This window comes from Anomalospiza imberbis, chromosome 28, assembly GCF_031753505.1.
Source record: "Anomalospiza imberbis isolate Cuckoo-Finch-1a 21T00152 chromosome 28, ASM3175350v1, whole genome shotgun sequence".
Lineage (NCBI taxonomy): Eukaryota > Metazoa > Chordata > Aves > Passeriformes > Viduidae > Anomalospiza > Anomalospiza imberbis.
In genome coordinates this window covers 5,058,467-5,082,810 of record NC_089708.1, presented here as the reverse complement: position 1 = coordinate 5,082,810, position 24,344 = coordinate 5,058,467, and the positions used below count along the sequence as shown (strand labels likewise).

The 24,344-nt window shown below is 59.4% G+C and overlaps 1 protein-coding gene across 2 annotated transcripts in view; it reads left to right on the top strand.

Annotated features, from left to right (window-relative positions):
* The window catches only part of LOC137463349 (hexokinase-2), a 39,394-nt gene that overhangs the window by 9,215 nt on the left and 5,835 nt on the right, over nucleotides 1-24,344 (top strand). Inside the window, exons 2-17 of one of the 2 annotated variants that reach the window (XM_068174469.1) lie at nucleotides 6,125-6,287; nucleotides 13,600-13,748; nucleotides 13,849-13,968; nucleotides 16,604-16,699; nucleotides 16,815-16,914; nucleotides 17,178-17,361; nucleotides 18,611-18,766; nucleotides 18,877-19,110; nucleotides 19,788-20,092; nucleotides 20,623-20,771; nucleotides 21,474-21,593; nucleotides 21,682-21,777; nucleotides 22,549-22,648; nucleotides 22,747-22,930; nucleotides 23,177-23,332; nucleotides 23,827-24,060. In XM_068174469.1, coding sequence (XP_068030570.1) covers nucleotides 6,125-6,287; nucleotides 13,600-13,748; nucleotides 13,849-13,968; nucleotides 16,604-16,699; nucleotides 16,815-16,914; nucleotides 17,178-17,361; nucleotides 18,611-18,766; nucleotides 18,877-19,110; nucleotides 19,788-20,092; nucleotides 20,623-20,771; nucleotides 21,474-21,593; nucleotides 21,682-21,777; nucleotides 22,549-22,648; nucleotides 22,747-22,930; nucleotides 23,177-23,332; nucleotides 23,827-24,060 — 2,546 coding nt within the window. The remainder of the gene's footprint in view (nucleotides 1-6,124; nucleotides 6,288-13,599; nucleotides 13,749-13,848; nucleotides 13,969-16,603; nucleotides 16,700-16,814; nucleotides 16,915-17,177; nucleotides 17,362-18,610; nucleotides 18,767-18,876; nucleotides 19,111-19,787; nucleotides 20,093-20,622; nucleotides 20,772-21,473; nucleotides 21,594-21,681; nucleotides 21,778-22,548; nucleotides 22,649-22,746; nucleotides 22,931-23,176; nucleotides 23,333-23,826; nucleotides 24,061-24,344) is intronic. The other variant, XM_068174470.1, reaches the window with a different exon arrangement.

Below are 24,344 nucleotides of genomic sequence, written 5' to 3'. Positions count from 1 at the left end.
ACCTTGGAGATGCTACCGGGGAAGTGAAACCTGCCACGTTGGCCCTTCACCGGTGTTAAATAGGAAGGAAACTGAGGCAGAATATTTAAAAGAAAAAAAAAAAAAAAAAAGAAAAGAGCAAGCCAACCAAAAAAACCAACCCCAACCTAAACAAAGTGCAGGGAAAACTTCCCAAGGCAAAGCGATCCGCAAGGAAATACGGGCTCGGCTTCTCCCTCCCCGCTCGCCGGTGGCCCCGGGGTTGTGCAACAGCCAAATCCACGCTAGGGAAGGGGTTGTGTTGTGTAACCCTGGCAGAAATAGGCCAGCGGCACAGCCCGGCCCCGGCTCCGGGCTGCTCACGCCTTCCTTATCGGGGCTGGCTGGGAATAATGCTGGGGGAAAGCTGGGATGGGGGAATTTGCCTTCCTTACCCACCGGGAGAAGGGTGTGCGAAGCCTCAGGAACCGGCTTCGTTTCCCTCGCGGCTCCCAGTCCCAAATTAAAAAAGGTTGTTGAGATGTGAGGGAGGGGAAAAAAAAAAAAAATATCCAGGAGCCGCTGGCCGGAGCTGGGGATCCTGTGGGACATGGCACTGCCCTCCTGGCCGCCTCCACAACTGGATTTTCTGGGATATTTTTAAACAAATTCCTGTGAATCCTCCCCGTGAGGCAAAGCTGGGGGAGAGCACGGAGCTCAGCTCGGCTCAGGGAAGGGGGGGAGAAGCCAGCTGTCTGACCTGGCTGCTTCCACCGTGGGTGTAAAAATTATTCCCGGTTTATAAATCTCCCCAGGCAAAGGGAGAAGCCAGGGAGTCCCCAGCACAGGGAGGTGGAGGGGGTGAGATTCTTGGAAAGCTGCGATTTGTTTGGTTGGGTTTTCTTATCAAACCATGTATTTGCAAGAAAAGATTGTAGGTGGTAGCCTGGGATGTTTTCCCTTTGGATCAGAGAGAAAAGGAGCTCAGCTGGGGTAAAAAAGTGCCTTTTCCAATAGCTGTGGTTTGTGTCCACCTCAAGGCCTTGAAAATAGCCTCAAAAATGGGATTTTTCTTCTCATTCTTGCCGCGGAGCAGCTTTACCTGCTCTGCCACTCATCTGGGGGCATGTTACCTTCCTCCCCAGCTCCTGCCCTTCTCCTGCCTGGAAAGTGGGTTGTCCAGACTTATCTAACCCCCAAGGGATTGTGCAAACTTTAATTAACCTCGGCCGCGTCCTTTGAGATCCCAGCTTGGAAGTTTGCCGCTGCTGCCCTGCGTTCCCCTGGGATGTGCCAGCTCACCCCGGCCTTCCTCGTCCCTCAGCCTCGTCACTGGGGGTGGGGATGGGATTGATTCCCCTGCCTTTGTGGCCGTCCCCAAGCAGGGGCAGGCTTTCCTCCTTTTGTTTTTAGAATTTTTCCCTTGCCGAGGGATTAGTTTTACCCAGCTGATTCCTCCCCGGCTGCCTCTGTGGGTATGGGAGGGGCACTTATGGCAAATTCCTGGAAAACCAACTTAGCAGCTTCCCCTGAGGCTGCCGAGGTCAGTGGCAGGAGCCAAGGTCAATGGCAGGACAGCTTTTCCCACCTTTGGGAAGCCGTCCTGTGTCTCCTTCCTCCTCACCAGAGCTACCCGGCCTCAGTTTCCCCCCCCAGAGGGGGATGCTCCCACCATCCCGGGGGCGTTCTTGGGTTCAGTGCGGCTTCGCCATCCGCCCCGAGCGGGATCTCTGCCCCGGGACCTTGGGGGTTTGACAGGGGCCGGGACAGGAGCAGCTGGCTGTCTCCAGGTGTGGAACTGCAGCGTTTTCCCGGCTGAACTGGGCTTTAGTGGGGCGGCGGGGTCACCTGAGGATGGGCCGGGGGATGCTCCGCGGGGTCACTTCCTCGCCATCACCACCCGGCTCCACCTCCGCCGTGGATGCAGCTGCTGGCCCGGGGGGGAGGATGGGGAGGAACCGGCCGAGCAGGAAACATCTGACTCAGCCGGGTGAGGGTGAGGATGACTCCGGGCGGGCGTGTGTGTCATCCCAGGCGGGAGGGAGGGAGGGCACACGTGGGCTTGGAGCCGGCGTGGAGGAGCTGAAGGACGTGGGTGCCAGCTGGGGAGGGCGGGGGCAGCCCAGCATCACCCCTGTGTCACCCCGCGGAGGTCGGGCGAGGGGACGAGCCGGTTCCCTGCTCTGAGTCACCCGGGGTGGGAAACAGGGGCAGGCATGGGCAGCGCAGGGACCGAGGACGTGGAACAGGGAAGAAACCCTTCAGGCCTTCACCCTGCTCCCTCTGCCTCGCTTTCCCCAGGTCCATCACGTCCCACCACGGATCCGCGTGGCGTGGGCTGGTGCTTGCGCAGCGTCCCCCTCCCAGGGAGCCAGCATCCCCTCAAACCACAGGGATTCTTACAAAACAGCTTGCTTCAGGTTAAAAAACTGGGATAGGGAGGGAAGGAATTCAAAGAAAATGGAATTCCCAGCACAAATTTCCCTGGAGAGAGGGGTTGACAGCACAAGCCGTGGGTTTTGGGGCGTTCCAGCCTTCCCCACATTTGAACACTTCTCCGTCATCTAGCAGTCAACAAAAGTTTGGCCTTGTTGCCAAAAAAGCAAAAGCAATAAATCTGTCCCAGAAAGCAGCCACTCTCTCCCAGTGCACTGTTTTTGTTTAAAAATCTGCTGGAGTTAGTCACATCCAGCTGAAAACTGCAGCGGGAAATGCTGAGGGATGGGGAGCATGTGCTCCCAGTCCGGTTCCTGGCAGCCACGTGGCTCTGGGACAGGATGCAGAGCAAAAGCAAAACAAAAGGCAAACAGCTTCTCCTTCTCAGAACCGGGGTCATTAGTGGGAAGGATGTGTTTGGGACCCTATTGCAGAGGAACAAAGCTCCCCGGGCCTTCCCCTTCCCCTTCTGCCCCGTGTCCCCGAGAGATGGGGACGGGCTCCCAGCACCCTGCCAGGGCAGCGTGTGAGCCAAGGAATTTACAGGATCCTGGAATGGGTTGGGTTGGAAGGGACCTTAAAGCCCATCCAGTCCCAGGGTGCTCCCAGCCCTGTCCAGCCTGGCCTGGGACACTGCCAGGGATCTGGGCATCCTATGCCAGGGCCTTGTCCCCCTTAGAGCCAAGAATTCCTTCCCAATCTCCCATCCATCCCTGCCCTCTGGCAGTGGGAGCCATTCCCTGTGTCCTGTCCCTCCATCCCTTGGCCAAATTCCCTCTCCAGCTCTCCTGGAGCCCCTTCAGGCTTTCTCTTTTCCAGGCTGAACAGCCCCAACTCGCTCCTGTGGAGAATGGCAGTGACTTGGAATTGAGTTATTTGAAGATCATATTTAATGAATATTTCCCCAGCACCGATCCCTTGGGGCCCAGGCTCCTTTAGAGGAGCCTTGAGGGACAGAACCATGTCCAGCTGCAGCACCAGAGCCACGAGGCTGGGAATAAAAGCTGGTTTTGGGGCTGCTTTAAGCTCGGCTTGGCTCAGCTCAGGTCGCACAGCAGCAGGGTTTGGGCAAGCTGAGGTTTCCCAGCGGTGGCCGTGCAGCCGGGACAGGCGACCCTGGGCACCTCTCCAGCATCCGGCATGGAAATGAGCTGAGCCTTGGAGACAGCCTTGAGCCAGGAGAGGGGGATTTGCTGGGGTTTGGCTCAAAAACGTGGCATTGAGCTCATTACACCCACGGCTACTCCGTGATCCGCAGCTTTAACGCCGTGTCCCGGGCTGGGGCATGCCCGGCGCTTCCCAGCTTCCATCCCTTCCTTCTCCCTTCAGTTTGTTTAGATTTCCTCGAGGAAACACTGCTGTTTAGGCTGGAAGCTTTCCAGAAACTCAACTGCCCCCTTCAGGATCCTAACCTAGTGACTTTGTTTGTTTGGAATTGGCAATCTGACCTAAACTATTCCATGCTCTTCAAAAGCCTTAAGCAACTGAGAAGGTGTTTTGTGTTGAAAGATGCTCAGACTCGGGCACTGCAGGCTGAATTCCCCGTTTTATCCCACCTTTGTAACAATTTGAGGGGTGCTCAGATAAAACAACTTGTTTTATGCCACCTTTGTAGCAATTTGAGGGGTGCTCAGAGTAACCCACCGGGCCACAGGGCTGGGGAGTTTTGGGAAGGCCGGTGGCCATGGCTCTTCCTTGGTGGGGCCAGGTGGATTCAGTGGAGAAGGAGCCGTCCTGCTGGACGCCCTGACCTGCTTTAGCTGCCAAGTGGGGTGATATCCACGCTGGGAGAAGATGATCCAGGTTTTAAGGGCTTTGGAGATTAGAGGGAGGTCACCCTGTTCCTCAGGCTGAGGTTATTCTGGTGTGCTGGAGGACATGGGGGACGTGCCGAGCGGGGCCTGTCCTGGGGGAAGGGGGTGAAGCCTCAGGGGGGTTTTCCCTGTACTGGGATTTTTGGGTGAGGGGGGTTCTTCACTGCTGAGGAGCTCCCAAAGCACCCAGCTTCTCTGGGATGAGCAGTGTCTGCTCCGGGTGGATGGCATGGGCTGATAACCCTCGGGATAACCCTTGGCACAGCTCAAGGGGAGGTTTCCTACCCTGGGGCTGGCATGGAGGAGAGCTCCAGCCCCAGAGTCGCCTCTTAACCAGTTAACTGGAGGTTACTGGTGCCAGTGGCCGGAGCCTCAGCACAGGAGAGGGAATTTTCAGCAGGTGAAAGCAAACAGGAGGGGAGGGAGGAGAGTGTTTGACTGTTTGACTTCCTGCTGCTGAGCTGGATAAGGAGAGGCTGGCAAACAGCTGGTAGCAGGAATTCTCCAGGTTTCCTTCTCCTTGGCCTTTCCCTTGTGTTTGCCTGGTCTTCCAGCTCCTGATTTTGGGAAGGAGCCGAAAGCACCGGGAGAAGGGGCGAGGAGCTTTTACTCAGAGCATGCTGCTCTTCAGGGGATGCAGCACCTCTCCTGGAATGTGCTGGGCCAGGCTTTCCTCCATCCCCTGGCCTCAGCACGGGGATCTCAGCTCCCAGATTTCCAGCAGAACTCAGGGGAGGGGAAAAAGGATGTGCTGGAGCACCCTGAGCCTGAATCACAGGCAGCCAAAAGCACAGCAGGGCTGTTGTGTCCAGCCCAGGGTGGGATGGCACATCCCTGAGCGAGGTCACACTGGCCCCGGTGCAATTACTCGCCCACAAAATGCCCATTTCCTCCAGCTCAGCCCCATAAAGCACAGCCCGGGCCCGGGTTCCGGTGACCCCGGTGTTACGTGCCTGCAGACAAGTGAGCACACCGGGTGGAGTTTTCCTCTGGACTTCTCAGGGCTTGCAGCTGCCCTTTAATTAATTCTGAGTGAAGCTAATTGGAGCGGGGCACGGTTTGGGAGCGGGCAGTGTCCGCCTCTCCCGCTCCCTGCTCCAGCCAGGCTGCTCAGGCACGCACGGTGCTGCTGGTGGCTGGGGAGCAGCTTTTCCATGCCTTTCCCAGGCAAGACAAGACGCTTCCATGCCATTTTTAGAAGCATTCTCAGCTCAAGGGTACGCCAGTTTCCAGGAATAAGGGGTGGGGTGGATTTCTTCCGTCTCTGGCCACAGCACACGCTTGTGTCATTCTGGCCCTCGCTTGTGTCACTCCAGCTCCCACTTCTGTCGCTTCAGCGTGCTTTGCTCCAGGGTGTTGAGTAGCTCTGGGCTCTGGGGGTGATCTCAGCAGTGGAGAAATGACAGGGCAGTGGATTCCTGCCGAGCCTCCTCGGTGCAGGAAGAGGCCCTGGGGGTCAAGGTCAAGGTGCGTTGATGCCGTGGAGTGGGAAGGGCTTTGCACCTGGAAAACCTCCACTGCCGACCTCCTGAGTCACCCCTGAGCTTGGATTCCTGCTTCTGTAGCAACCTGTTTGGGTGTCTGCAGGTGGCCGAGCGGGAAGGTGCTTCGGAGCACCAGGAGCAGCTCGTGGGTCGGCATTCCCGGGCTGGCAGAGCCTGGGGAGGGGATGCCGGCTGGCCTTGGGCGAGCACCTTGGCAGAGGCGCAGGAGCAGGGCTGGGTGATGCCTGGCACGAGCAATTCCAGCAAAGCTGCCGTGTCCTGCCCTTTGGGATGGGGCAGAACCCGCTCCCGCTCCTTGTGTCCGGCCCGGCGGCCTCGGGAGCGGCCGCACGCTGTCCTGCCGTGCGCTGGGGCCTGTGCCCGTGTCCCCAGCCCTCTGCCTGAGCCCTGGGCTTTGTCTGCACCTTGCAGGTCGACAAGTACCTGTACCACATGCGGCTCTCCGACGAGACCCTGCTGGAGGTGTCCCAGCGTTTCGAGAAGGAGATGGAGAAGGGGCTGGGAGCAGACACCAACCCCACCGCCTCCGTGAAGATGCTGCCCACCTTCGTCAGGTCCACCCCGGACGGGACAGGTACGGGGAGGCCAGAGGTGCTCCTGGGGGAGCAGAGGGAGGGCTGGGGACACCCGTCCTCCTGGCACTGCCCGAGCAGGGCTGGCACCCACGGCGTCACTGCTGGGGCTTCACCCTGCTCCGGCTGGGTGTGGGGCCAGGCCGGGCTCCCCGCTCCGTGCTGGGGCTGGAGGGGCTCCCAGTTCCTGCAGGCAGCAGGGAGGAGGGAGGGGAGCCGCCCTCGCGTGCCCTTGCTGGCAGGACAGGGACAGTCACGGGTCCGGCTCATCGGATTTCATTAGCGGCGGGGCGGCGGCGGTGCCAGCGCTGTCCGAGTGCCACCGGGCCCCGGCAGAGCAGGGCCTCACAATGTGGCCTTTCTGCCTCTCCCCGAGCTGCCCAGGGCACGCTCCAGCCCGGCACATCCTCCTCTCGGCCCAAGGGACTGCTCCCTCGGGCATCCAGATGGGAAAGTGCTCCCTGTCCCAGGCTGCTGCTTTGGGAAGGAGCTCGTGGCCGTCCCTGCAGCATCGCCCCTCGCCCTCAGGTGCAGCCAGGACCCAGCAGGTGTTTGGTCCTGGCTGCTGAGGGGAAGGACGGACGGAGCTGGAGCTGCTCCGGATGCACAGCCGGGCTGGCAGCAGCCTTGGAGGGCCCCGGGGGTGGCTGGTTGTTACTCGGAGCTGGGGTTGCCCTGTGCCAGTTCCTACAAAGGGATCTGTGCCAAACCTCGGTGGCAGGAGCTGCTGGTCACCAGCAGGAGAGGTGCACAAAGAGGGACAGAGCCCAAACCCCTCATGGCTGCTGGCTGTCTGCTCCCTGGGGGCAGGGACAGAAGTGACAGAGCCATGGAATCACAGAGCCATGGGATGGTTTCGGCTGGAAAAGGCCCCAGGTCGGTCAAATCCCACCAATCCATCCCTGACCCGTGTCCCCAGGTGCCACATGCACACAGCTGCTAAATCCCCCCAGGAATGGGGACTCCAGCAGTGCCCTGGGCAGCTGTGCCAGGCCTGGACAGCTCTTCCCATGAAGGAATTTCCCCAGCAACTTAAATCTTGTATATACTTTAATAACTTCCAGTTTGAGACCATTCCCCTGTCCTCTCACTACACCCCTGCTCAAAGTGTCTCCACCTTCCCTCTGAGCCTCTTTAATCCTCAAAGCACCCCCTGATCTAGGCCCCCCAGCTGCACCTACACCCAAAAGCTGGACCTGGCTGCCTGCCCTGGGATCGAGATTCCAATCTATTTAAATGTTGGAGGATATTTTTAATTACAGGGACGGCCAGGAGCCGCCCCTGGGCACGGGAACTGGTGCAGCCAAAGGTGCTGGGTGCAGGTGGAGCGTGTGTCAGCACTTCCAGCACCCTGACCCGCCTCTGGGAGAAGGAGCAACCCCTCCTCATGCCCTTACAAGACAGATCCTTGGCTCCCTTCCCTGTATCCAGCTTCTCCAGTGTCCCAGCTGGCATTTCTCACCCGGGGGAGGGGGGAAGGAGGAACAGCAGCATGGAAAATGGCACATGAGAGGGATGCTGGGGCAGTCACGGCACTGCAGCTGCCCAGGGGGGCTGGAAAATGAGGGAGTTTTGAGCAAATCCCAGGGAAATGAGAGCTGGGATTCCCTGTCCAGCTCGAACTGGATCCAGCCTCTGAGTGGCATCAGTGTCCCTTGGGTTTTGGGGAAGGGGCTGGAAGGGGGCAAGTCAGGGCTGGGGGCTTGGTGCCAGGTCCCTGGCACAGATGGTGTGGCAGCAGCTGGGGAGGATCTCACTGTCCAGGGCTGTCCTTCCTTCTTCCCTCTTTTTAAAGCTCCTGGGCAAAGTCTGACCTGGGCTGGGCACCTGTGCCAGGTGCCAGCAGCTGCTCCCAGTCCAAGGACAGGTTATTCCTCTGCTCCAGCCCTGCTGTGAGCTGATGCTGCTGCCACAGGGCTCCAAACATCCCCCTGTAGAATGTCTCTGTCCTCTCTGCCCTCCTCCCGTGGCTCTGGGTGGGATTAGACCCCGTGTAATGCTCAGCTCCAGGGGGATGAGAGGTGCTTATGGAAATGCAAGGTCACACCTGCAGGTCAAGCCAAAACCCAGCCCTGGCTCTCGGGGGTTTTGCCATTCCAGTGTGGGGTGATAAGAGGGGGGGAATTCTGCTTTGAAAGCAGAAGCTCTTCTAAAATCAACTTTCCTTGCTTTGCTTGGCTCTGGCACCCACTGGAACAGCACCATGCCGTGCTGGCAGCGCGGTGATGGGGAAACAGATGCCAGATAAGCTTCTCCTTGGAGCCCCAGTGACTCTCCCGAGGGCTTTCCCTGCTCAGTGCAACCATCACCCTCCTCCCTGCTCCACTCCTGGTTTTTCCAGGCTTTTCTGGGTGCCCAGGTTTCCTCCTCCACAATGGTGTTGACACAAGGATCCTCTGCTAAGCCCCAGCAGCTGACCACCCCAGCCTGGAGCTTTCAGGAGGATGCTGCAGGACTTGGGGGTCAAATCTGGAAAATCCAAGGGATGGCTCTTGGCAGCACCTTTCCCTTGGCTGAGGGGCTCAGCTCCTGACAGTACCTGGCTGCCTCTGCAGGAAAAAAAGAAAACAAAACAGATGGTGTGGTGCAGAGCCTTGAAAGGCTTGGCAAAACTGGCTGTTCTCGTGGCCAGAAAACAGGGATTTACCACATCCCAGCAAGGCTTCCCAAGGAAGTTGTGTCTGCCTGGACGTGTTCGAGGCCGGGCTGGATGGGCAGAGGTGCAGTGGAAGGGCAGGGCAGTGGGACTGAGTGGTCCTTGGGGTCCCTTCCCCTTCCCTGGCACCATGAATTATCTGGAAGGAGGGAGAGGCTGCAGTGGGAAATGCCAGGGTCTGCAGCTCCACCTTCTCCTGCATCTCCCTGGAGTCTGGGCCTCCCAGCTTTTCCTCTTCCTCTTATTTTTCATTAATCCAGTTTGCCAGAGGATTCCCAGGCAGTGGAATTGCAGTGGGTTGGGAGTCTCAAGGGGGGATCTCTGGGGTGAGCAGCCTCTGAGGTGCTGGGACATGATCCCACACAGCAGGATCACAGCAGGTCCTCCAGGCACCGAGCTCTCACCCTGTGCCAAGAGCAAACAGCCCCTGGAAGCAGGGCTCTGTATTTGCCCTGGCTGTTTGGCTTGTGGGCTCAGCACCGGAGCCGATACCTTATCACGGGGCCTGGGAGCCCAAGGTGGAGGGCAGTGCCCAGACCTGGAGCCCATCACGTGTTCCCAGCATGGCTGGGAATTTTCCAAGGGAGACTTTGCTGCCTTGTTCCTCCTGCAGAGCTGATCCGCCCAGGAACTCCCAGGAATTGCCCCCAAACCGCTCGTTTTCGGGGATCCTTCTGGGTTCCCTGCCTTACCTCCAAGGAGCTGAGACCCTGTGACCTTCTTGGCTCCAGTGCCCTTATCCCTGGTGTATTGATCACCCCCTGAGGTGTTCTCTGTGCCCTGCTGGTATTGATCACCCCCTGAGGTGTTCTCCATGCCCTGATGGTATTGATCACCCCCTGAGGTGTTCTCCATGCCCTGCTGGTCCCCCTGAGGTGTTCTCCATGCCCTGATGGTATTGATCACCCCCTGAGGTGTTCTCCATGCCCTGATGGTATTGATCACCCCCTGAGGTGTTCTCCATGCCCTGATGGTATTGATCACCCCCTGAGGTGTTCTCCATGCCCTGATGGTATTGATCACCCCCTGAGGTGTTCTCCATGCCCTGATGGTATTGATCACCCCCTGAGGTGTTCTCCATGCCCTGATGGTATTGATCACCCCCTGAGGTGTTCTCCATGCCCTGATGGTATTGATCACCCCCTGAGGTGTTCTCCATGCCCTGCTGGTATTGATCACCCCCTGAGGTGTTCTCCATGCCCTGCTGGTATTGATCACCCCCTGAGGTGTTCTCCATGCCCTGATGGTATTGATCACCCCCTGAGGTGTTCTCCATGCCCTGATGGTATTGATCACCCTGTGAGGTGTTCTCCATGCCCTGATGGTATTGATCACCCCCTGAGGTGTTCTCCATGCCCTGATGGTATTGATCACCCCCTGAGGTGTTCTCTGTGCCCTGATGGTATTGATAACCCCCCTGAGGTGTTCTCCATGCCCTGCTGGTATTGATAACCCCCCTGAGGTGTTCTTCATGCCCTGCTGGTCCCCCTGAGGTGTTCTCCATGCCCTGCTGGTATTGATCACCCCCTGAGGTGTTCTCCATGCCCTGCTGGTCCCCCTGAGGTGTTCTCCATGCCCTGATGGTATTGATCACCCCCCTGAGGTGTTCTCCATGCCCTGATGGTATTGATCACCCCCTGAGGTGTTCTCCATGCCCTGATGGTATTGATCACCCCCTGAGGTGTTCTCCGTGCCCTGCTGGTATTGATCACCCCCTGAGGTGTTCTCCATGCCCTGATGGTATTGATCACCCCCTGAGGTGTTCTCCATGCCCTGATGGTATTGATCACCCCCTGAGGTGTTCTCCATGCCCTGCTGGTATTGATCACCCCCTGAGGTGTTCTCTGTGCCCTGATGGTATTGATCACCCCCTGAGGTGTTCTCTGTGCCCTGATGGTATTGATCACCCGCTGAGGTGTTCTCCATGCCCTGATGGTATTGATCACCCCCTGAGGTGTTCTCCATGCCCTGCTGGTATTGATCACCCCCTGAGGTGTTCTCTGTGCTCTGATGGTATTGATCACCTCCTGAGGTGTTCTCTGTGCCCTGATGGTATTGATTGCCCCCTGAGGTGTTCTCTGTGCTCTGATGGTATTGATCACCCCCTGAGGTGCTCTCCATGCCCTGCTGGTATTGATCACCCCCCTGAGGTGTTCTCCATGCCCTGATGGTATTGATCACCCCCTGAGGTGTTTCTGTGCCCTGATGGTATTGATCACCCCCTGAGGTGTTCTCCATGCCCTGATGGTATTGATCACCCCCCTGAGGTGCTCTCAGTGCCAATGGCCAGGGGAGCTGTGACCCGTGTGAGGGGCAGGACACGATGGATGGGCCAGCTCTGTCCTGCTGTGGCTGAGGGTGCTGCCCGTGCTGGGCTCCCCAGGGCGCTGGGGAGCTCCTCCAAGGTTTTCCTGGTGTGTTTTCCACGTGAAGAGCCTCCGTGCCCCGTGGCTGGCAGACAGGCTGCCAAACGAGCTGCCAAACTGGTTTAAAGCTAAGGGTCAGGGGGAGGAGGAGAAAGGAATATCCAGGGAGTGACTGGAGCAGTGCAGGAGCTCAGTGCCCTGCTGGCCCTGTGCCTCTCGGTGGTGGCTCTGTGCCTCTCGGTGGTGGCCCTGTGCCCCTCGGTGGTGGCTCTGTGCCTCTCGGTGGTGGCCCTGTGCCTCTTGGTGGTGGCTCTGTGCTCCTCAGGGAGGGCTCTGTGCTCCTCGGGGGTGGCCCTGTGCCCTCGGTGGTGGCTCTGTGCCTCTTGGTGGTGGCTCTGTGCTCCTCGGGGATGGGATGCTCTGACCCCTCTTTCGGTGGTGGGATGCTCTGACCCCTCTTTCGGTGGTGGGATGCTCTGACCTCTCTTTTGGTGGTGGGATGCTCTGACCCCTCTTTCGGTGGTGGGATGCTCTGACCCCTCTTTCGGTGCCGTTCTGCCCCCAGGGGCTGCACTGACCCCCGAGTGCCCTCCCCCCTCTCCGTGCCCAGCCCTGATGCCCACACGCCCCTCGGAGCCCCCGTTCCTGCCCAGTCCCTGGAGCACAGCAGCTCCCTGGCCCCTTCCCCTCCGTGGAGCTGCTCCAGCTCCTGGCCGGGGCCGTGCCCGTTCCCTCGCCCCGAGCCCTGCGCGGTCAGCCTGGCAGAGCCAGAAGGAGCCGGGCTGGGGCTGCCTTTGGCCGGTGCGTGCATACCAGTGACCCGCGGGTTTGGTTCCCTTTGTGCACGCAGAGCCAGCGCAGCGCATTCGGGGCTCCGCAGTGCTGAGAGAGGGCTTTCCCCGGCCCCCTCCGCCCTGAAACTGCCAGCTGGGCGCTGTTCCTGCCCAGAGCAGGCCAGGGCACAGCCCTGGGGCTCCCCTTGGAGGAGCCTCCTTGGAGCCCTGGCTGCTGAGGGTTTCAGGCTTTCTGTGCCGGCGGGCACGGACCCCCAGGAGAACACTGCGCTGATCTGGGCCGTGGAGAAGGCTCCCAAAATGGAATGGTGGGACTGGGATTGTGGCTGTGGAGTTTGAATAGAAGTGTGTCATATCACAGGGTGAAAACTTAGAGTTTAAGGTTTTAGAATATAGTAATAGATATAAGGCAAGATGGAGGTTTTAGGGCAGAGGCTGGTCCTTTTTCCTTTTCCTTTTCCTTTTCCTTTTCCTTTTCCTTTTCCTTTTCCTTTTCCTTTTCCTTTTCCTTTTCCTTTTCCTTTTTTATTTTTTCTTTTTTCTTTTTATTTTTCTTTTTTTTCTTCCTTCTCCTTCTCCTTCTCCCTCTCCCTCTCCCTCTCCCTCTCCCTCTCCCTCTCCTTCGCCTTCTCCTTCGCCTTCGCCTTCGCCTTCGCCTTCGCCTTCGCCTTCGCCTTCTCCTTCTCCTTCTCCTCCATGGCTTTGGGTGGTTTTGTGTAATTGGATAAAAAAGTCGCATTGCAGGGCATGGGTGGTTGGTTAAAGGGTTAAAAGTGAAAGTAATTTAGGTGTCATTTCTTAATTGGACAGTTCATCCTTAAAAGGCCTTGTAGAGAGGGAGATGGGGCTCCATTTTTAGTTTGTTAGAGTGAAGTGCTGCAGAACTCAGGGTTTGTGAGACACAGATAAGAGCTAATAAACATCCCAGTCCCAACAAGAAATGCCCTCTCACACGTTTAGTCCTACCCTGGCAAAAAAGCAGCGAAGATTCCACACCAGCTCTCCCTGGAGAAGGCGGCAGGGAGGCCCCAAAGCTCCTTGGGAGCTTCTCCCTCCCTGGTTTCCTGCTGCCACATGCCAGGAGTGTGTGGCATTCCAGAGCTGAGCCAAGCTGCCATCAGGGTTGAACCCCTTGGGCTGGAGGTTTAGGAGCTTCCACGAGCATCAGTAGGGTCAGGAATGGCTCTGCTGCCTTCTTCCTGATGGAGCCTGAGGCTGGACCTCCAGGGATCCCTGTTGGTTTGGGATTTTCTGGGGGGGGCTGGTGGGATTCGTGCCCCAAAGCACCTGGATCTGCCTCAGTGATGGTCAAAATATTGATCCTCTGTGGGGGCAGAGGAGGGGCAGGGAATACAGCGACTGCTCCAATAAAACACCAAAAAAACCAATGATAATGGACAAAATGATGGCATATAACAACAAATCTGACTGTATCCTGGTAGCTGGGTTACCTCAGGGCCCTGCAAGCTCACGGGTTGTCCTTGTCCTGACCCCACAGAGGACGGGGACTTCCTGGCCCTGGACCTGGGTGGCACCAACTTCCGAGTGCTGCGGGTGAAGGTGTCGGACAACGGGCTGCGCAAGGTGGAGATGGAGAACCAGATCTACGCCATCCCCGAGGAGCTCATGCGCGGCAGCGGGGTGCAGGTGAGCTCCTGGACAGCCCCTGCTCTGTCCTGGCCCCGGGGGTCCTGCTGGGGGCCGTGAATTCCCGTGAATTCCTGAATTCTTTACCCTTTCCCCCCAGCTTTTCGACCACATTGCCGAGTGTTTGGCCAACTTCCTGGACAAGCTGCAAATCAAAGACAAGAAGCTCCCCCTCGGCTTCACCTTCTCCTTCCCGTGCCACCAGACCAAGCTGGACGAGGTGGGTGAGGGGCTGTGCTCTCCCTGTGGGTTCCACACCAGTTTAAACTCGGGCTTTTAATGAGGCTCGTTGATTTTGGGCCACCTCTCTCATCCCTGTAAAACCATTTCCCGAGCTCTGGGTGACAGGAGCTCAGGAGCAGCACTGTCCTTTTATTTTTGTGAATATTTTTTGTCGGTGCAATGACTCGGTGGCTGCAGGGTCAGGGACACAGAGGATGGAACATTCCTTCAGGGAATTGGCATCACCTCCCAATAACTGGTTGCTTGTCATCTTCTCCAAACACACTATAAACCCCCTGTTTAAAAGAAAATTAAGGATATGTGCCAGATTGCCTTTTTAAAAGCTGTTTGGTGTGTCCCGGGAGCTGCAGGGCCCTGGGGGGTGATGTTTCCTTGGGATGCCTCCATGGAAAGCAGCTTTTTCACCAGAGCTGCAGCCAGATGTGCCGAGCATCACATCCCTGAGCATCACCACATCCCTGAGCATCACCACATCCATGAACATCCCATCCCTGAACACCACATCCCTGAGCATCACCACATCCCTAAACATCACATCCCTGAACACCACATCCCTGAGCATCACATCCCTGAGCATCACATCCCTGAACACCACATCCCTGAGCATCACATCCCTGAGCATCACATCCCTGAGCATCACATCCCTGAGCATCACATCCCTGAACACCACATCCCTGAGCATCACATCCCTGAGCATCACATCCCTGAACACCACATCCCTGAACACCACATCCCTGAGCATCACATCCCTGAGCATCACATCCCTGAACACCACATCCCTGAGCATCACCACATCCCTGAGCATCACCACATCCCTGAGCATCACCACATCCCTGAGCATCACCACATCCATGAACATCCCATCCCTGAACACCACATCCCTGAGCATCACCACATCCCTGAACATCACATCCCTGAGCATCACATCCCTGAACATCACATCCCTGAGCATCACATCCCTGAACATCACATCCCTGAGCATCACATCCCTGAGCATCACCACATCCCTGAACATCACATCCCTGAGCATCACATCCCTGAACATCACATCCCTGAGCATCACATCCCTGAACATCACATCCCTGAGCATCACATCCCTGAGCATCACCACATCCCTGAGCATCACCACATCCCTGAGCATCACCACATCCATGAACATCCCATCCCTGAACACCACATCCCTGAGCATCACCACATCCCTGAACATCACATCCCTGAGCATCACATCCCTGAACACCACATCCCTGAGCATCACATCCCTGAACATCACATCCCTGAGCATCACATCCCTGAACATCACATCCCCCCAAGCAGCGAGCAGCGGCACGGGGAGGGCGGTCCCCTGTCCCCCCTGTCCCCTCCGCCAGCCCCGGGCACCGATGGCTGTCACTGTCACTGTCACTGTCATTGTCATTGTCACTGTCACTGTCACTGTCAGCTCTGCCGGAGCTGTGACCTCGCCGGGAGACCAAACATCCCCGAGCCCAGCGAGGCACGTGGGCCCCGCTGCTGAGGGGTGGTGCTCGCTCTCCTTGTCCCCTTTGTCCCCCCGGGATGGGCAGGGACTGGGGGTGACGCTGGCTCTCCTTGTCCCTTTCTCCCCCCGGGATGGGCAGGGACTGAGGGTGATACTGGCTGTCCCTGCCCCTTTGTCCCCCCCGGGATGGGCAGGGGCTGGGGGTGATACTGGCTCTCCTTGTCCCTTTGTCCCCCCGGGATGGGCAGGGGCTGGGGGTGGTGCTGGCTCTCCTTGTCCCTTTGTCCCCCCGGGATGGGCAGGGGCTGAGGGTGATGCTGGCTGTCCCTGCCCCTTTCCCCCCCCGGGATGGGCAGGGGCTGGCTCCATGGAGCGCGGCAGCCCTGGCACGTCCTCTCGGCACTCGCGGAGCCCCAGCGGCTCCGGGAGGGATTAACGCTCCCCTCCTGCAGACACGGGGCTGGGAAGAACGGGAGAATGCAGAAGCTGCCGGAGGAAGGGTCTGCGCCCCGTGACCTCACCGGGGTCGCGTCGCTCAGTGCCTCAGTTTCCCCAGCTCTAAGGCAGGGCGGGCGTCTGCCTCCCTAAGGGGGCTGTGGCTTAGGGTTGGAGATTCCAAATGTCACTGAGTCCTTTTCCTGCCCCCAGGGCTCAGCTCAGCCCCTGGGCAGGTGCCTCTGGCCACAGGGGACTGCGAGCCCCCACCCCAGAGGGGTGGGTCAGGGATTGTTCCCTAGGTACAGTGAGCCCCCACCCCACAGGGCTGGGTAAATGAGCATTCCAAAGGCACAGTGAGCCTCTCACCCCACAGGGCTGGGCCAAGGAGCATTCCATAGGCACAGCAAGCCATCCACCCCTCAGGGATGGGTCAAGGAGCATTCCTTGGGCTTGTGAACAAGTTTTGCTGCAGGGCTCAATCAAAGCTGGTCATGGGAAGCACGTTCCTGCTGCCAGGGCAGCAGCGAGCAGCTCACGTGTGATTTCGTGGCCATAAACTTTATCTGACACGGAAGCTGCGGCTGTGATAGCGCAGCTGCTGAGCTGATAACGGGGGGCTCCCCCCGCAGGACCACCTGCCCCCTGTGCCAGGAGCCAGGTGCCACCTCCAAGCTCCCCTCTTGCTGTTCCCCTGCAGAGCATCCTCGTGACGTGGACGAAGGGGTTCAAGTGCAGCAGCGTGGAGGGGAGGGACGTGGTGTCCCTGCTGCGCAAGTCCATCAAGAAAAGAGGGGTAAGAGGCTGGTGTGGGGGCACACGGGTCCTGGCACGGACGCCTTGGCTCCGTGGGGGTGTTTTGGTCAGTTTTGTCTCTCTTGGGTCACCCTCTCTCGTTTCCACCATCTCAGGACTTCGACATCGACATCGTGGCCGTGGTGAATGACACCGTGGGAACCATGATGACCTGTGGCTACGATGACCACAACTGTGAAGTTGGCCTCATTGTTGGTGAGCTGCAGCGAGGGGGGAAGATGTTTTGGGGATGTTTCCTGGGGTCCAGCCCTCCGGGAGAGCCAGAAGGGAGATCCTGCTTCTTGCAGGCCTTTGGGGGCAAAAAGAGAGGGGGATGATATCAGTGCTGGAAAACCAGCATTGTCCAGGGCTCGCTTGCTTAGCTCTCTGCGTTGGGCTGTGGCCAAAGGGAAATTGGGAATAATGGGAATGAGGGAAAGGCGGCGTCCTCGCTCACCCTGTGCCCCTGCTCGGCCCAGGAACTGGTACCAACGCCTGCTACATGGAGGAGATGAGGCACATCGACCTGGTGGAAGGGGACGAAGGCCGGATGTGCATCAACATGGAGTGGGGGGCCTTTGGCGACGACGGCGTGCTCAACGACATCCGCACCGAGTTCGACCGTGAGATCGACATGGGCTCGCTCAACCCTGGCAAACAATTGTGAGCAGATTCTTGGCTCGGGCTCGTGGTTTGCTCAGCATTGTCCATCCTCCCACAGCGCCAGCGTTACTGGGACTGGGGAGGTCAGCCCAGCTAACTGGGTCACCGTGTCCTCTGCCACCGGTGCAGAGAGGGGCTGTGTCCCGAAGCAGGGGCTGTGACCCGAAGCAGGGGCTGTGTCCCAAACCTGGGGAAACCTGGGGCTGTGTCCCAAACCTGGGGCTGTGTCCCAAACCAGGGGCTGTGTCCCAAACCAGGGGCTGTGTCCCGAACCAGGAGCTGTGTCCCAAACCTGGGGCTGTGTCCCGAACCTGGGGAAACCTGGGGCTGTGTCCCAAACCTGGGGCTGTGTCCCAAACCTGGGGCTGTGTCCCAAACCTGGGGCTGTGTCCCAAAGCAGGGGCTGTGTCCCAAAGCAGGGGCTGTGTCCCGAACCTGGGGAAACCAGGGGCTGTGTCCCAAAGCAGGGGCTGTGTCCCAAAGCAGGGGCTGTGTCCCAAAGCAGGGGCTGTGTCCCAAACCTGGGGAAACCTGGGGCTGTGTCCCAAAGCAGGGGCTGTGTCCCGAACCTGGGGCTGTGTCCCAAACCTGGGGCTGTCTGCCCCACCTGCTGCCCTGGTGACCCCCTCATGTGAATGATTCCTGTTCCCTTCCTGGCCAGTGAAGTCCCTCACCAGCCCAGGCAGACACCAACACCCAGTGTCCACATCCCCATCCCACAGACCTCCCATTCCCCACAGGGCTGCTGTGGTGTGGGGGTGATCTGGGGGTCCCTGCAAACTGACTAAGCCCCTTCAGGTGGCCACGAGTTCTCTTTGCAAAATGATGGCCTCATCACTGGGGATAAACTGCTCTGGGAAGAGATCACCTAGATTCTCTTTGGGATGGGAGGATGCCAAGGGGTTTTCAGGTCAGCCTGTGGCCACCTCGTGGCACACACAGCCAAACACACTCATCCTTTAGCCTGGAGAAAAGGAGGCTCGGGGGGAGCTTATGGAGAGATAGGAGAGGTTTAGGTTGGATATTAGGGAAGATTTGTGCTCTGAAAGGGCGGTCAGGTGTGGCACAGGCTGCCCAGGGCGGTGTCACCACCTCTGGAGGGATCTAACAGCTCTGTGGATGTGGCACTTGGGGACGTGGGTTAGCTGTGGCCTTGGCAGAGCTGGGGAATGGCTGGACTTGATAACCTTGGAGGGCTTTTCCAGCCCAAGCCGTTCCCTGGTTCCATCTGACGCCTCCCCACGGGCAGGTTTGAGAAGATGATCAGTGGCATGTACATGGGGGAGCTGGTCAGGCTCATCCTGGTGAAGATGGCCAAGGAAGGGCTGCTGTTTGGGGGAAGGCTCACCCCGGATCTGCTCACCACGGGCCACTTCGAGACCAGATTCGTCTCTGCCATTGAGAAGTAAGTAGGGTCCAGGGGTTTCCTGGATGGAGCAGCACTGAGCCAACCCGGCCCGCCACCACCCAGCAAAAGCCGCGTTCCCAGGCACGAACCCCTTTCTGAACTAACAGGGAGAAGGAAGGGCTGCAGAAAGCCCACGAGATCCTGAGCAAGCTGGGCCTGGAGCCGTCGCACGAGGACTGCCTGGCCACGCTGCGCGTCTGCCAGATCGTGTCGACGCGCTCGGCCAGCCTGTGCGGGGCCACGCTGGCCGCCGTGCTGCGCCGCATCAAGGACAACAAGGGCGTGGAGAGGCTGCGCTCCACCGTGGGCGTGGACGGCTCCGTGTACAAGAAACACCCGCAGTGAGTGCGGGACACGGACGGGACAGGGACACGGACAGGGACAGGGACACGGACAGGGACAGGGACAGGGACACGGACAGGGACAGGGACAGGGGGGCTGGGGACAGGGACAAGGTGGGGCTGGGGACAGGGATCTGGGAGTGGTGAGGACAGGGACAGGGGTCTGGGGGGGCTGGGGACAGGGACAGGGGTCTGGGGGGGCTGGGGACAGGGACAGGGACCTGGGGGTACTGGGGACAGGGACAGGGACCTGGGGGTACTGGGGACAGGGATCTGGGAGTGGTGAGGACAGGGACAGGGGTCTGGGGGGGCTGGGGACAGGGACAGGGGTCTGGGGGGGCTGGGGACAGGGACAGGGACCTGGGGGTACTGGGGACAGGGACAGGGACCTGGGGGTACTGGGGACAGGGATCTGGGAGTGGTGAGGACAGGGACAGGGGTCTGGGGGGGCTGGGGACAGGGACAGGGGCCTGGGGGTGCTGGGGACAGGGATCTGGGGACAGGGACATGGATCTGGGGCTGCTGGGGACAGGGACAGAGAGGGATCTGCTGCTGCCAGCAGCGCACACAGCTTGGCACAAGAGAAGCGCCTCCAAATATCCCCTCGGGCCCCTCGTTTGGGTCCCAGGGGGTCCCCAGAAGGTCACACTCGGGTCCCCTCTCCTCCTCCTCCCCAGCTTTGCCCGTCGCATGCACAAGACCGTGCGGCAGCTGCTGCCGGACTGCGAGATCCGCTTCATCCGCTCGGAGGACGGCAGCGGCAAAGGGGCGGCCATGGTGACGGCCGTGGCCTACAGGCTGGCTGCACAGCACAAGGCCCGGCAGAAGATCCTGGAGCCCCTCAAGCTGAGCCACGAGCAGCTGCTGGAGGTGAAGCAAAGGATGAGGATAGAGATGGAGAAAGGGCTGGGCAAGGAGACGCACGCGGAGGCGACGGTGAAAATGCTGCCCACCTACGTGTGCTCCACTCCCGATGGCACAGGTGATGTGTCCTGTGTACGGCCTCTGTGTGAGCCCGTGCATGTCCTGCATCCTTGGGAGCGGCTGGATCCTTTGCTGTGGCCGGTTCCTCTTTGTGGTGGGAGTGGCAGGAACCTCCAGTTTGGTACTGGGCAGAGCACTGAGCCTCCAGGACGTTCTGCACCTGACTTAACACAAAGCCTGGCTCTGCGTGGCCACGAATCCTGCCACAGGATTCTCTCCACCCTCATCCTGGGCTGTGCTCCTGGCTCTTCCTGCGGCTTGGGCGAGTGCCTGACCTTGGCTGGAAGCTTGTGCAGGGCCAGGAGCAGTGATCCTTGTGGGTCCCTTCCAACTCAGGTTTATGATTCCAAGCCTCATCGTCACCCCGAGTCTGGAGCAAACCCCTCCACCCTCTGCTCCTGCCTATCCCCAGCCATGTCTGCGTTTCCATCCCTCTCCCTGGAAGAGGGCAGATCCATGTCTACTCTGTGCCACACCCTGGATGCCCCGTGCTGGGATCTCTTCTGATGATCCTCTCTTGGCTTGCAGAAAAGGGAGATTTCCTCGCCCTGGACCTGGGAGGAACCAACTTCCGCGTGCTGCTGGTGCGCGTCAGGAACGGGATGCGGCGCGGGGTGGAGATGCACAACAAGATCTACTCCATCCCCGTGGAGATCATGCAGGGCACGGGAGAGGAGGTCAGCATGGGCAGACGGAGAGGGGGAAGGGGCCTCTTCCCTGGGGTGGCTGGAGCAGGGCTGGCCACGGAGCTGGTTTTGCCTTTCCAGGGAGCAAAACCAGGAGTGGGGAGGGCTGGTGCTCTCCTGCCCTTAGAGCAGCGAGTTGTGCCCAAGGCTCTGGAGTTTGGGAAGCTGGAGTCTGGTTTTTAGGTTAGAAATGGTGTTATTCCCAGGCATGAGTGAGCCTCCCTGAATCCCACACACTCCACAAGGGCAGATAAGCATCATCCCCATTTCCCAGATAGGGAAACCACAACACAAGCGGTGAGGCACATTTGGAAAGAGTTTTGCAAAGCACTCCAGGCAGTGCTGGGGGACTGGGAGTATCTGCAGCAGACTGGGCTGGAGGGCTGTGGGCATCCCTTGCGGGGGGACTGGATTCCCGTGTCACCTCCCTGCTGGCCCCCACCCCTCCAGGGACCTGCGAGGTGGAGATAGTGCAGGAATTTGGCCACGCTGTGGGTGGGGAGGAGGGTGAACGGAGCTTTTTGGGGTTGCTCACCTCCCACAGTGCAGCTGAGCCACGTCCCGCTCCGTTCAAAGTCCCGGGAGCGATTTGAGCGTTCCAGCAGGCCTGGGAATGGGTCGGAGCCCCCAGCAGTTTGGGCAGGCTGGGCAATGGCTGTGGTGGTAACTCCTCCCTTTGGCTTTGCTCTCCAGCTCTTTGACCACATTGTCCACTGCATCTCCGACTTCCTGGAGTACATGGGGATGAAGGGCGTGTCGCTCCCGCTGGGATTCACCTTCTCCTTCCCTTGCCAGCAGAACAACCTGGACGAGGTAAGCCCACCCCTCCTGGCAGCATCCCTGGCTGTGCCTCCCACCTGCTGTTGAGGGGGACTCACTGGGGGTTTTTTCCCCACAACAGGGAATTCTCCTGAAGTGGACAAAAGGTTTCAAGGCGACGGGCTGCGAGGGAGAGGACGTGGTGGGGCTGCTGAAGGAGGCCATTCACAGGAGAGAGGTGAGCAGGCACAGGGCTGGGAGAAGCCAGCAGCTGCTCCCACATCCTGGCTCTCTTTAGCATCATTAATTGGCCTGTAAAACAAATTACTGGGCTGAGCTCAGCATAATGAGTGTCGGAATTTTCACAGCCGCCCTTACTCATCACTTGAGGTTGGATTTTCAGACCCTGGAGCTATGGGCTGGCTCCTGGCCAGGGCTGGAGCAGACTTGTCTGAGCTCAGGAGACACCTGCTCGTTTCCTCGGCACAGACCACCCCGAGCTCCTGCCCAGGGGCTGCTCCTGGCAGGGCTGACCCAGCCCCAGGGCAGCTGGAGGTGTCTGAGGTCTGAGCTCTACCCGCAGGCAGGTGGGGCTGGGGAAGTCCGTGGGTTCCTCTGTGCCTGTGGAGGTGGATGGTCATGGAGGACAAGGAAGAGCAGTTTTAAACTAAAAGAGGAGAGATTTAGGTTGAATGTTAGGAAGGAATTCCTCCCTGTGAGGGTGGGGAGGCCCTGGCAGAGGGTGCCCAGAGCAGCTGTGGCTGCCCCAGGATCCCTGGAAGTGTTGGATGGGACACGGAGCAGCCTGGGGCAGTGGAAGGTGTCCCTGCCCATGGCAGGGGGGAGAATGGGATGGGCTTGAAGGACCTTTCCAGCCCAGGATCATTCCATGATTCTGTGACTCGGACTGCCACACTCACCGGACAGCCAGCTCCTTTCCCAGCCGTGGGAGCAGACTTAGGAATTCCAAGCCCCCCAGGAATACCTGGTGCAATCCTCCCCTCTGCAGGAATTCGACCTGGACGTGGTGGCAGTGGTCAATGACACAGTTGGCACCATGATGACCTGTGGGTACGAGGATCCCTACTGTGAAGTTGGGCTGATTGTCGGTGAGAACTGAAAGTTCCTCGTGGAGCTCCTGCTCTGTGGGGCCACCCCTGCCCCGGGAGGTGTCCCGGGGTCCCTCTGATCCCGCTCCTCTCCGCAGGCACGGGCAGCAACGCCTGCTACATGGAGGAGATGAGGAACGTGGAGCTGGTGGAAGGGGACGAGGGCAGGATGTGTGTCAACATGGAGTGGGGGGCCTTCGGGGACAGCGGGTGCCTGGATGACATTCGGACGGAGTTCGACCTGGCGGTGGACGAGCTGTCCCTCAACCCTGGCAAGCAGAGGTGGGTGGTGGCTTTGGGGGCCTGGAAGGGACCCCATGGGGCTGAGGGTCCAGGAGCAGGTCTGCCCCACCAGCCCCTTGGTGGATCCAGGGGAAGATGGGCAGGACACCGACGCGTCCCTCCTCCCCTCCCGTGGGTGGACGTGCTGAAGGGATTGTGCTGAGAGCACCTGGCAGAGCTGGAATCCCCACCCAGCCCCAGTGTCCCTTCCTGTCCTGATGTCCAGCCTCGTCCTCTCCTGCCCAGGTATGAGAAGATGATCAGCGGCATGTACCTGGGGGAAATCGTCCGCAACATCCTGATGGACTTCACCAAGAAAGGGCTGCTCTTCCGGGGACGGATCTCGGAGAGGCTGAAGACCAGAGGGATCTTTGAGACCAAGTTCCTGTCCCAGATAGAGAGGTGAGCTCCAACAGGGAGTGAGCACCAGCTGCCTGCCAGTCAGAGCACGGATGGAATCTGGGGGACGTGCCCCCAGGGCTGGTGGGAGAAGTTCCACGTGCTCGGTCTGGAGCCAGGGCGATGCAGGATGGTGCCACGGGGATAAATCAGCAGAGCCCACGTGGTTGTGTGGCCAGACAAGGAGGCTGTCTGGGGCTGGCAGCACAGATGGCTCTTTATCCTCTGCCCTGGGCACAGAGGGGGGGTGGGGGACACCCCGTGGGTGCAGGGGTGTCACACTCCGCTGGCTTTGTCCTGAAATAGCCTCCCTGATTAGGATGTGACGCCAGGCCACGTCCAGGTCTGAAAGCTGAGGGTGAAGGGGGCTGTAGGGCCACCCCAGGCACTGTCACGAGCCACGAGTGCCCGGGCTGGGCAGGACGTAGGTGAGGAAGGGGAGGCCGCACGTCCCAGCTGCTCCATCCCTAACGCCGCCCCCGCCGTGTCCCCCCCAGCGACTGCCTGGCCCTGCTGCAGGTGCGCTCCATCCTGCAGCACCTGGGGCTGGAGTCCACGTGCGACGACAGCATCATCGTGAAGGAGGTGTGCACGGTGGTGGCGCGGCGCGCGGCCCAGCTCTGCGGCGCCGGCATGGCCGCTGTGGTGGACAAGATCCGCGAGAACCGCGGCCTGGACTTCCTCAAAATCACCGTCGGCGTGGACGGGACGCTCTACAAGCTGCACCCTCAGTGAGTGGCTCTGGCTGTGCTCCAAGGGGGCACCTGCCCGCCTTGGGCAGGCGGGGGGCTCGGGGGGAAGGTTCAGGGGTTAATGGGGGAGGATCTGAGGGGTTTCGGGGGCTCGAGGGCTGCCAGGAGCTCGCTGACCCAAGTTTGAGGCCCAGCAGGAGTCAGCTGCTCCCGTAAGGACAGGGGCTTCTCCAGTCCCACTGGGCCTGACCCAGACGTGGTGACCAGGTTCAGCCAGGGCTCCAAGTCATGGGCATGAGGCAGCTCTCACCAGCAAGGAGCTG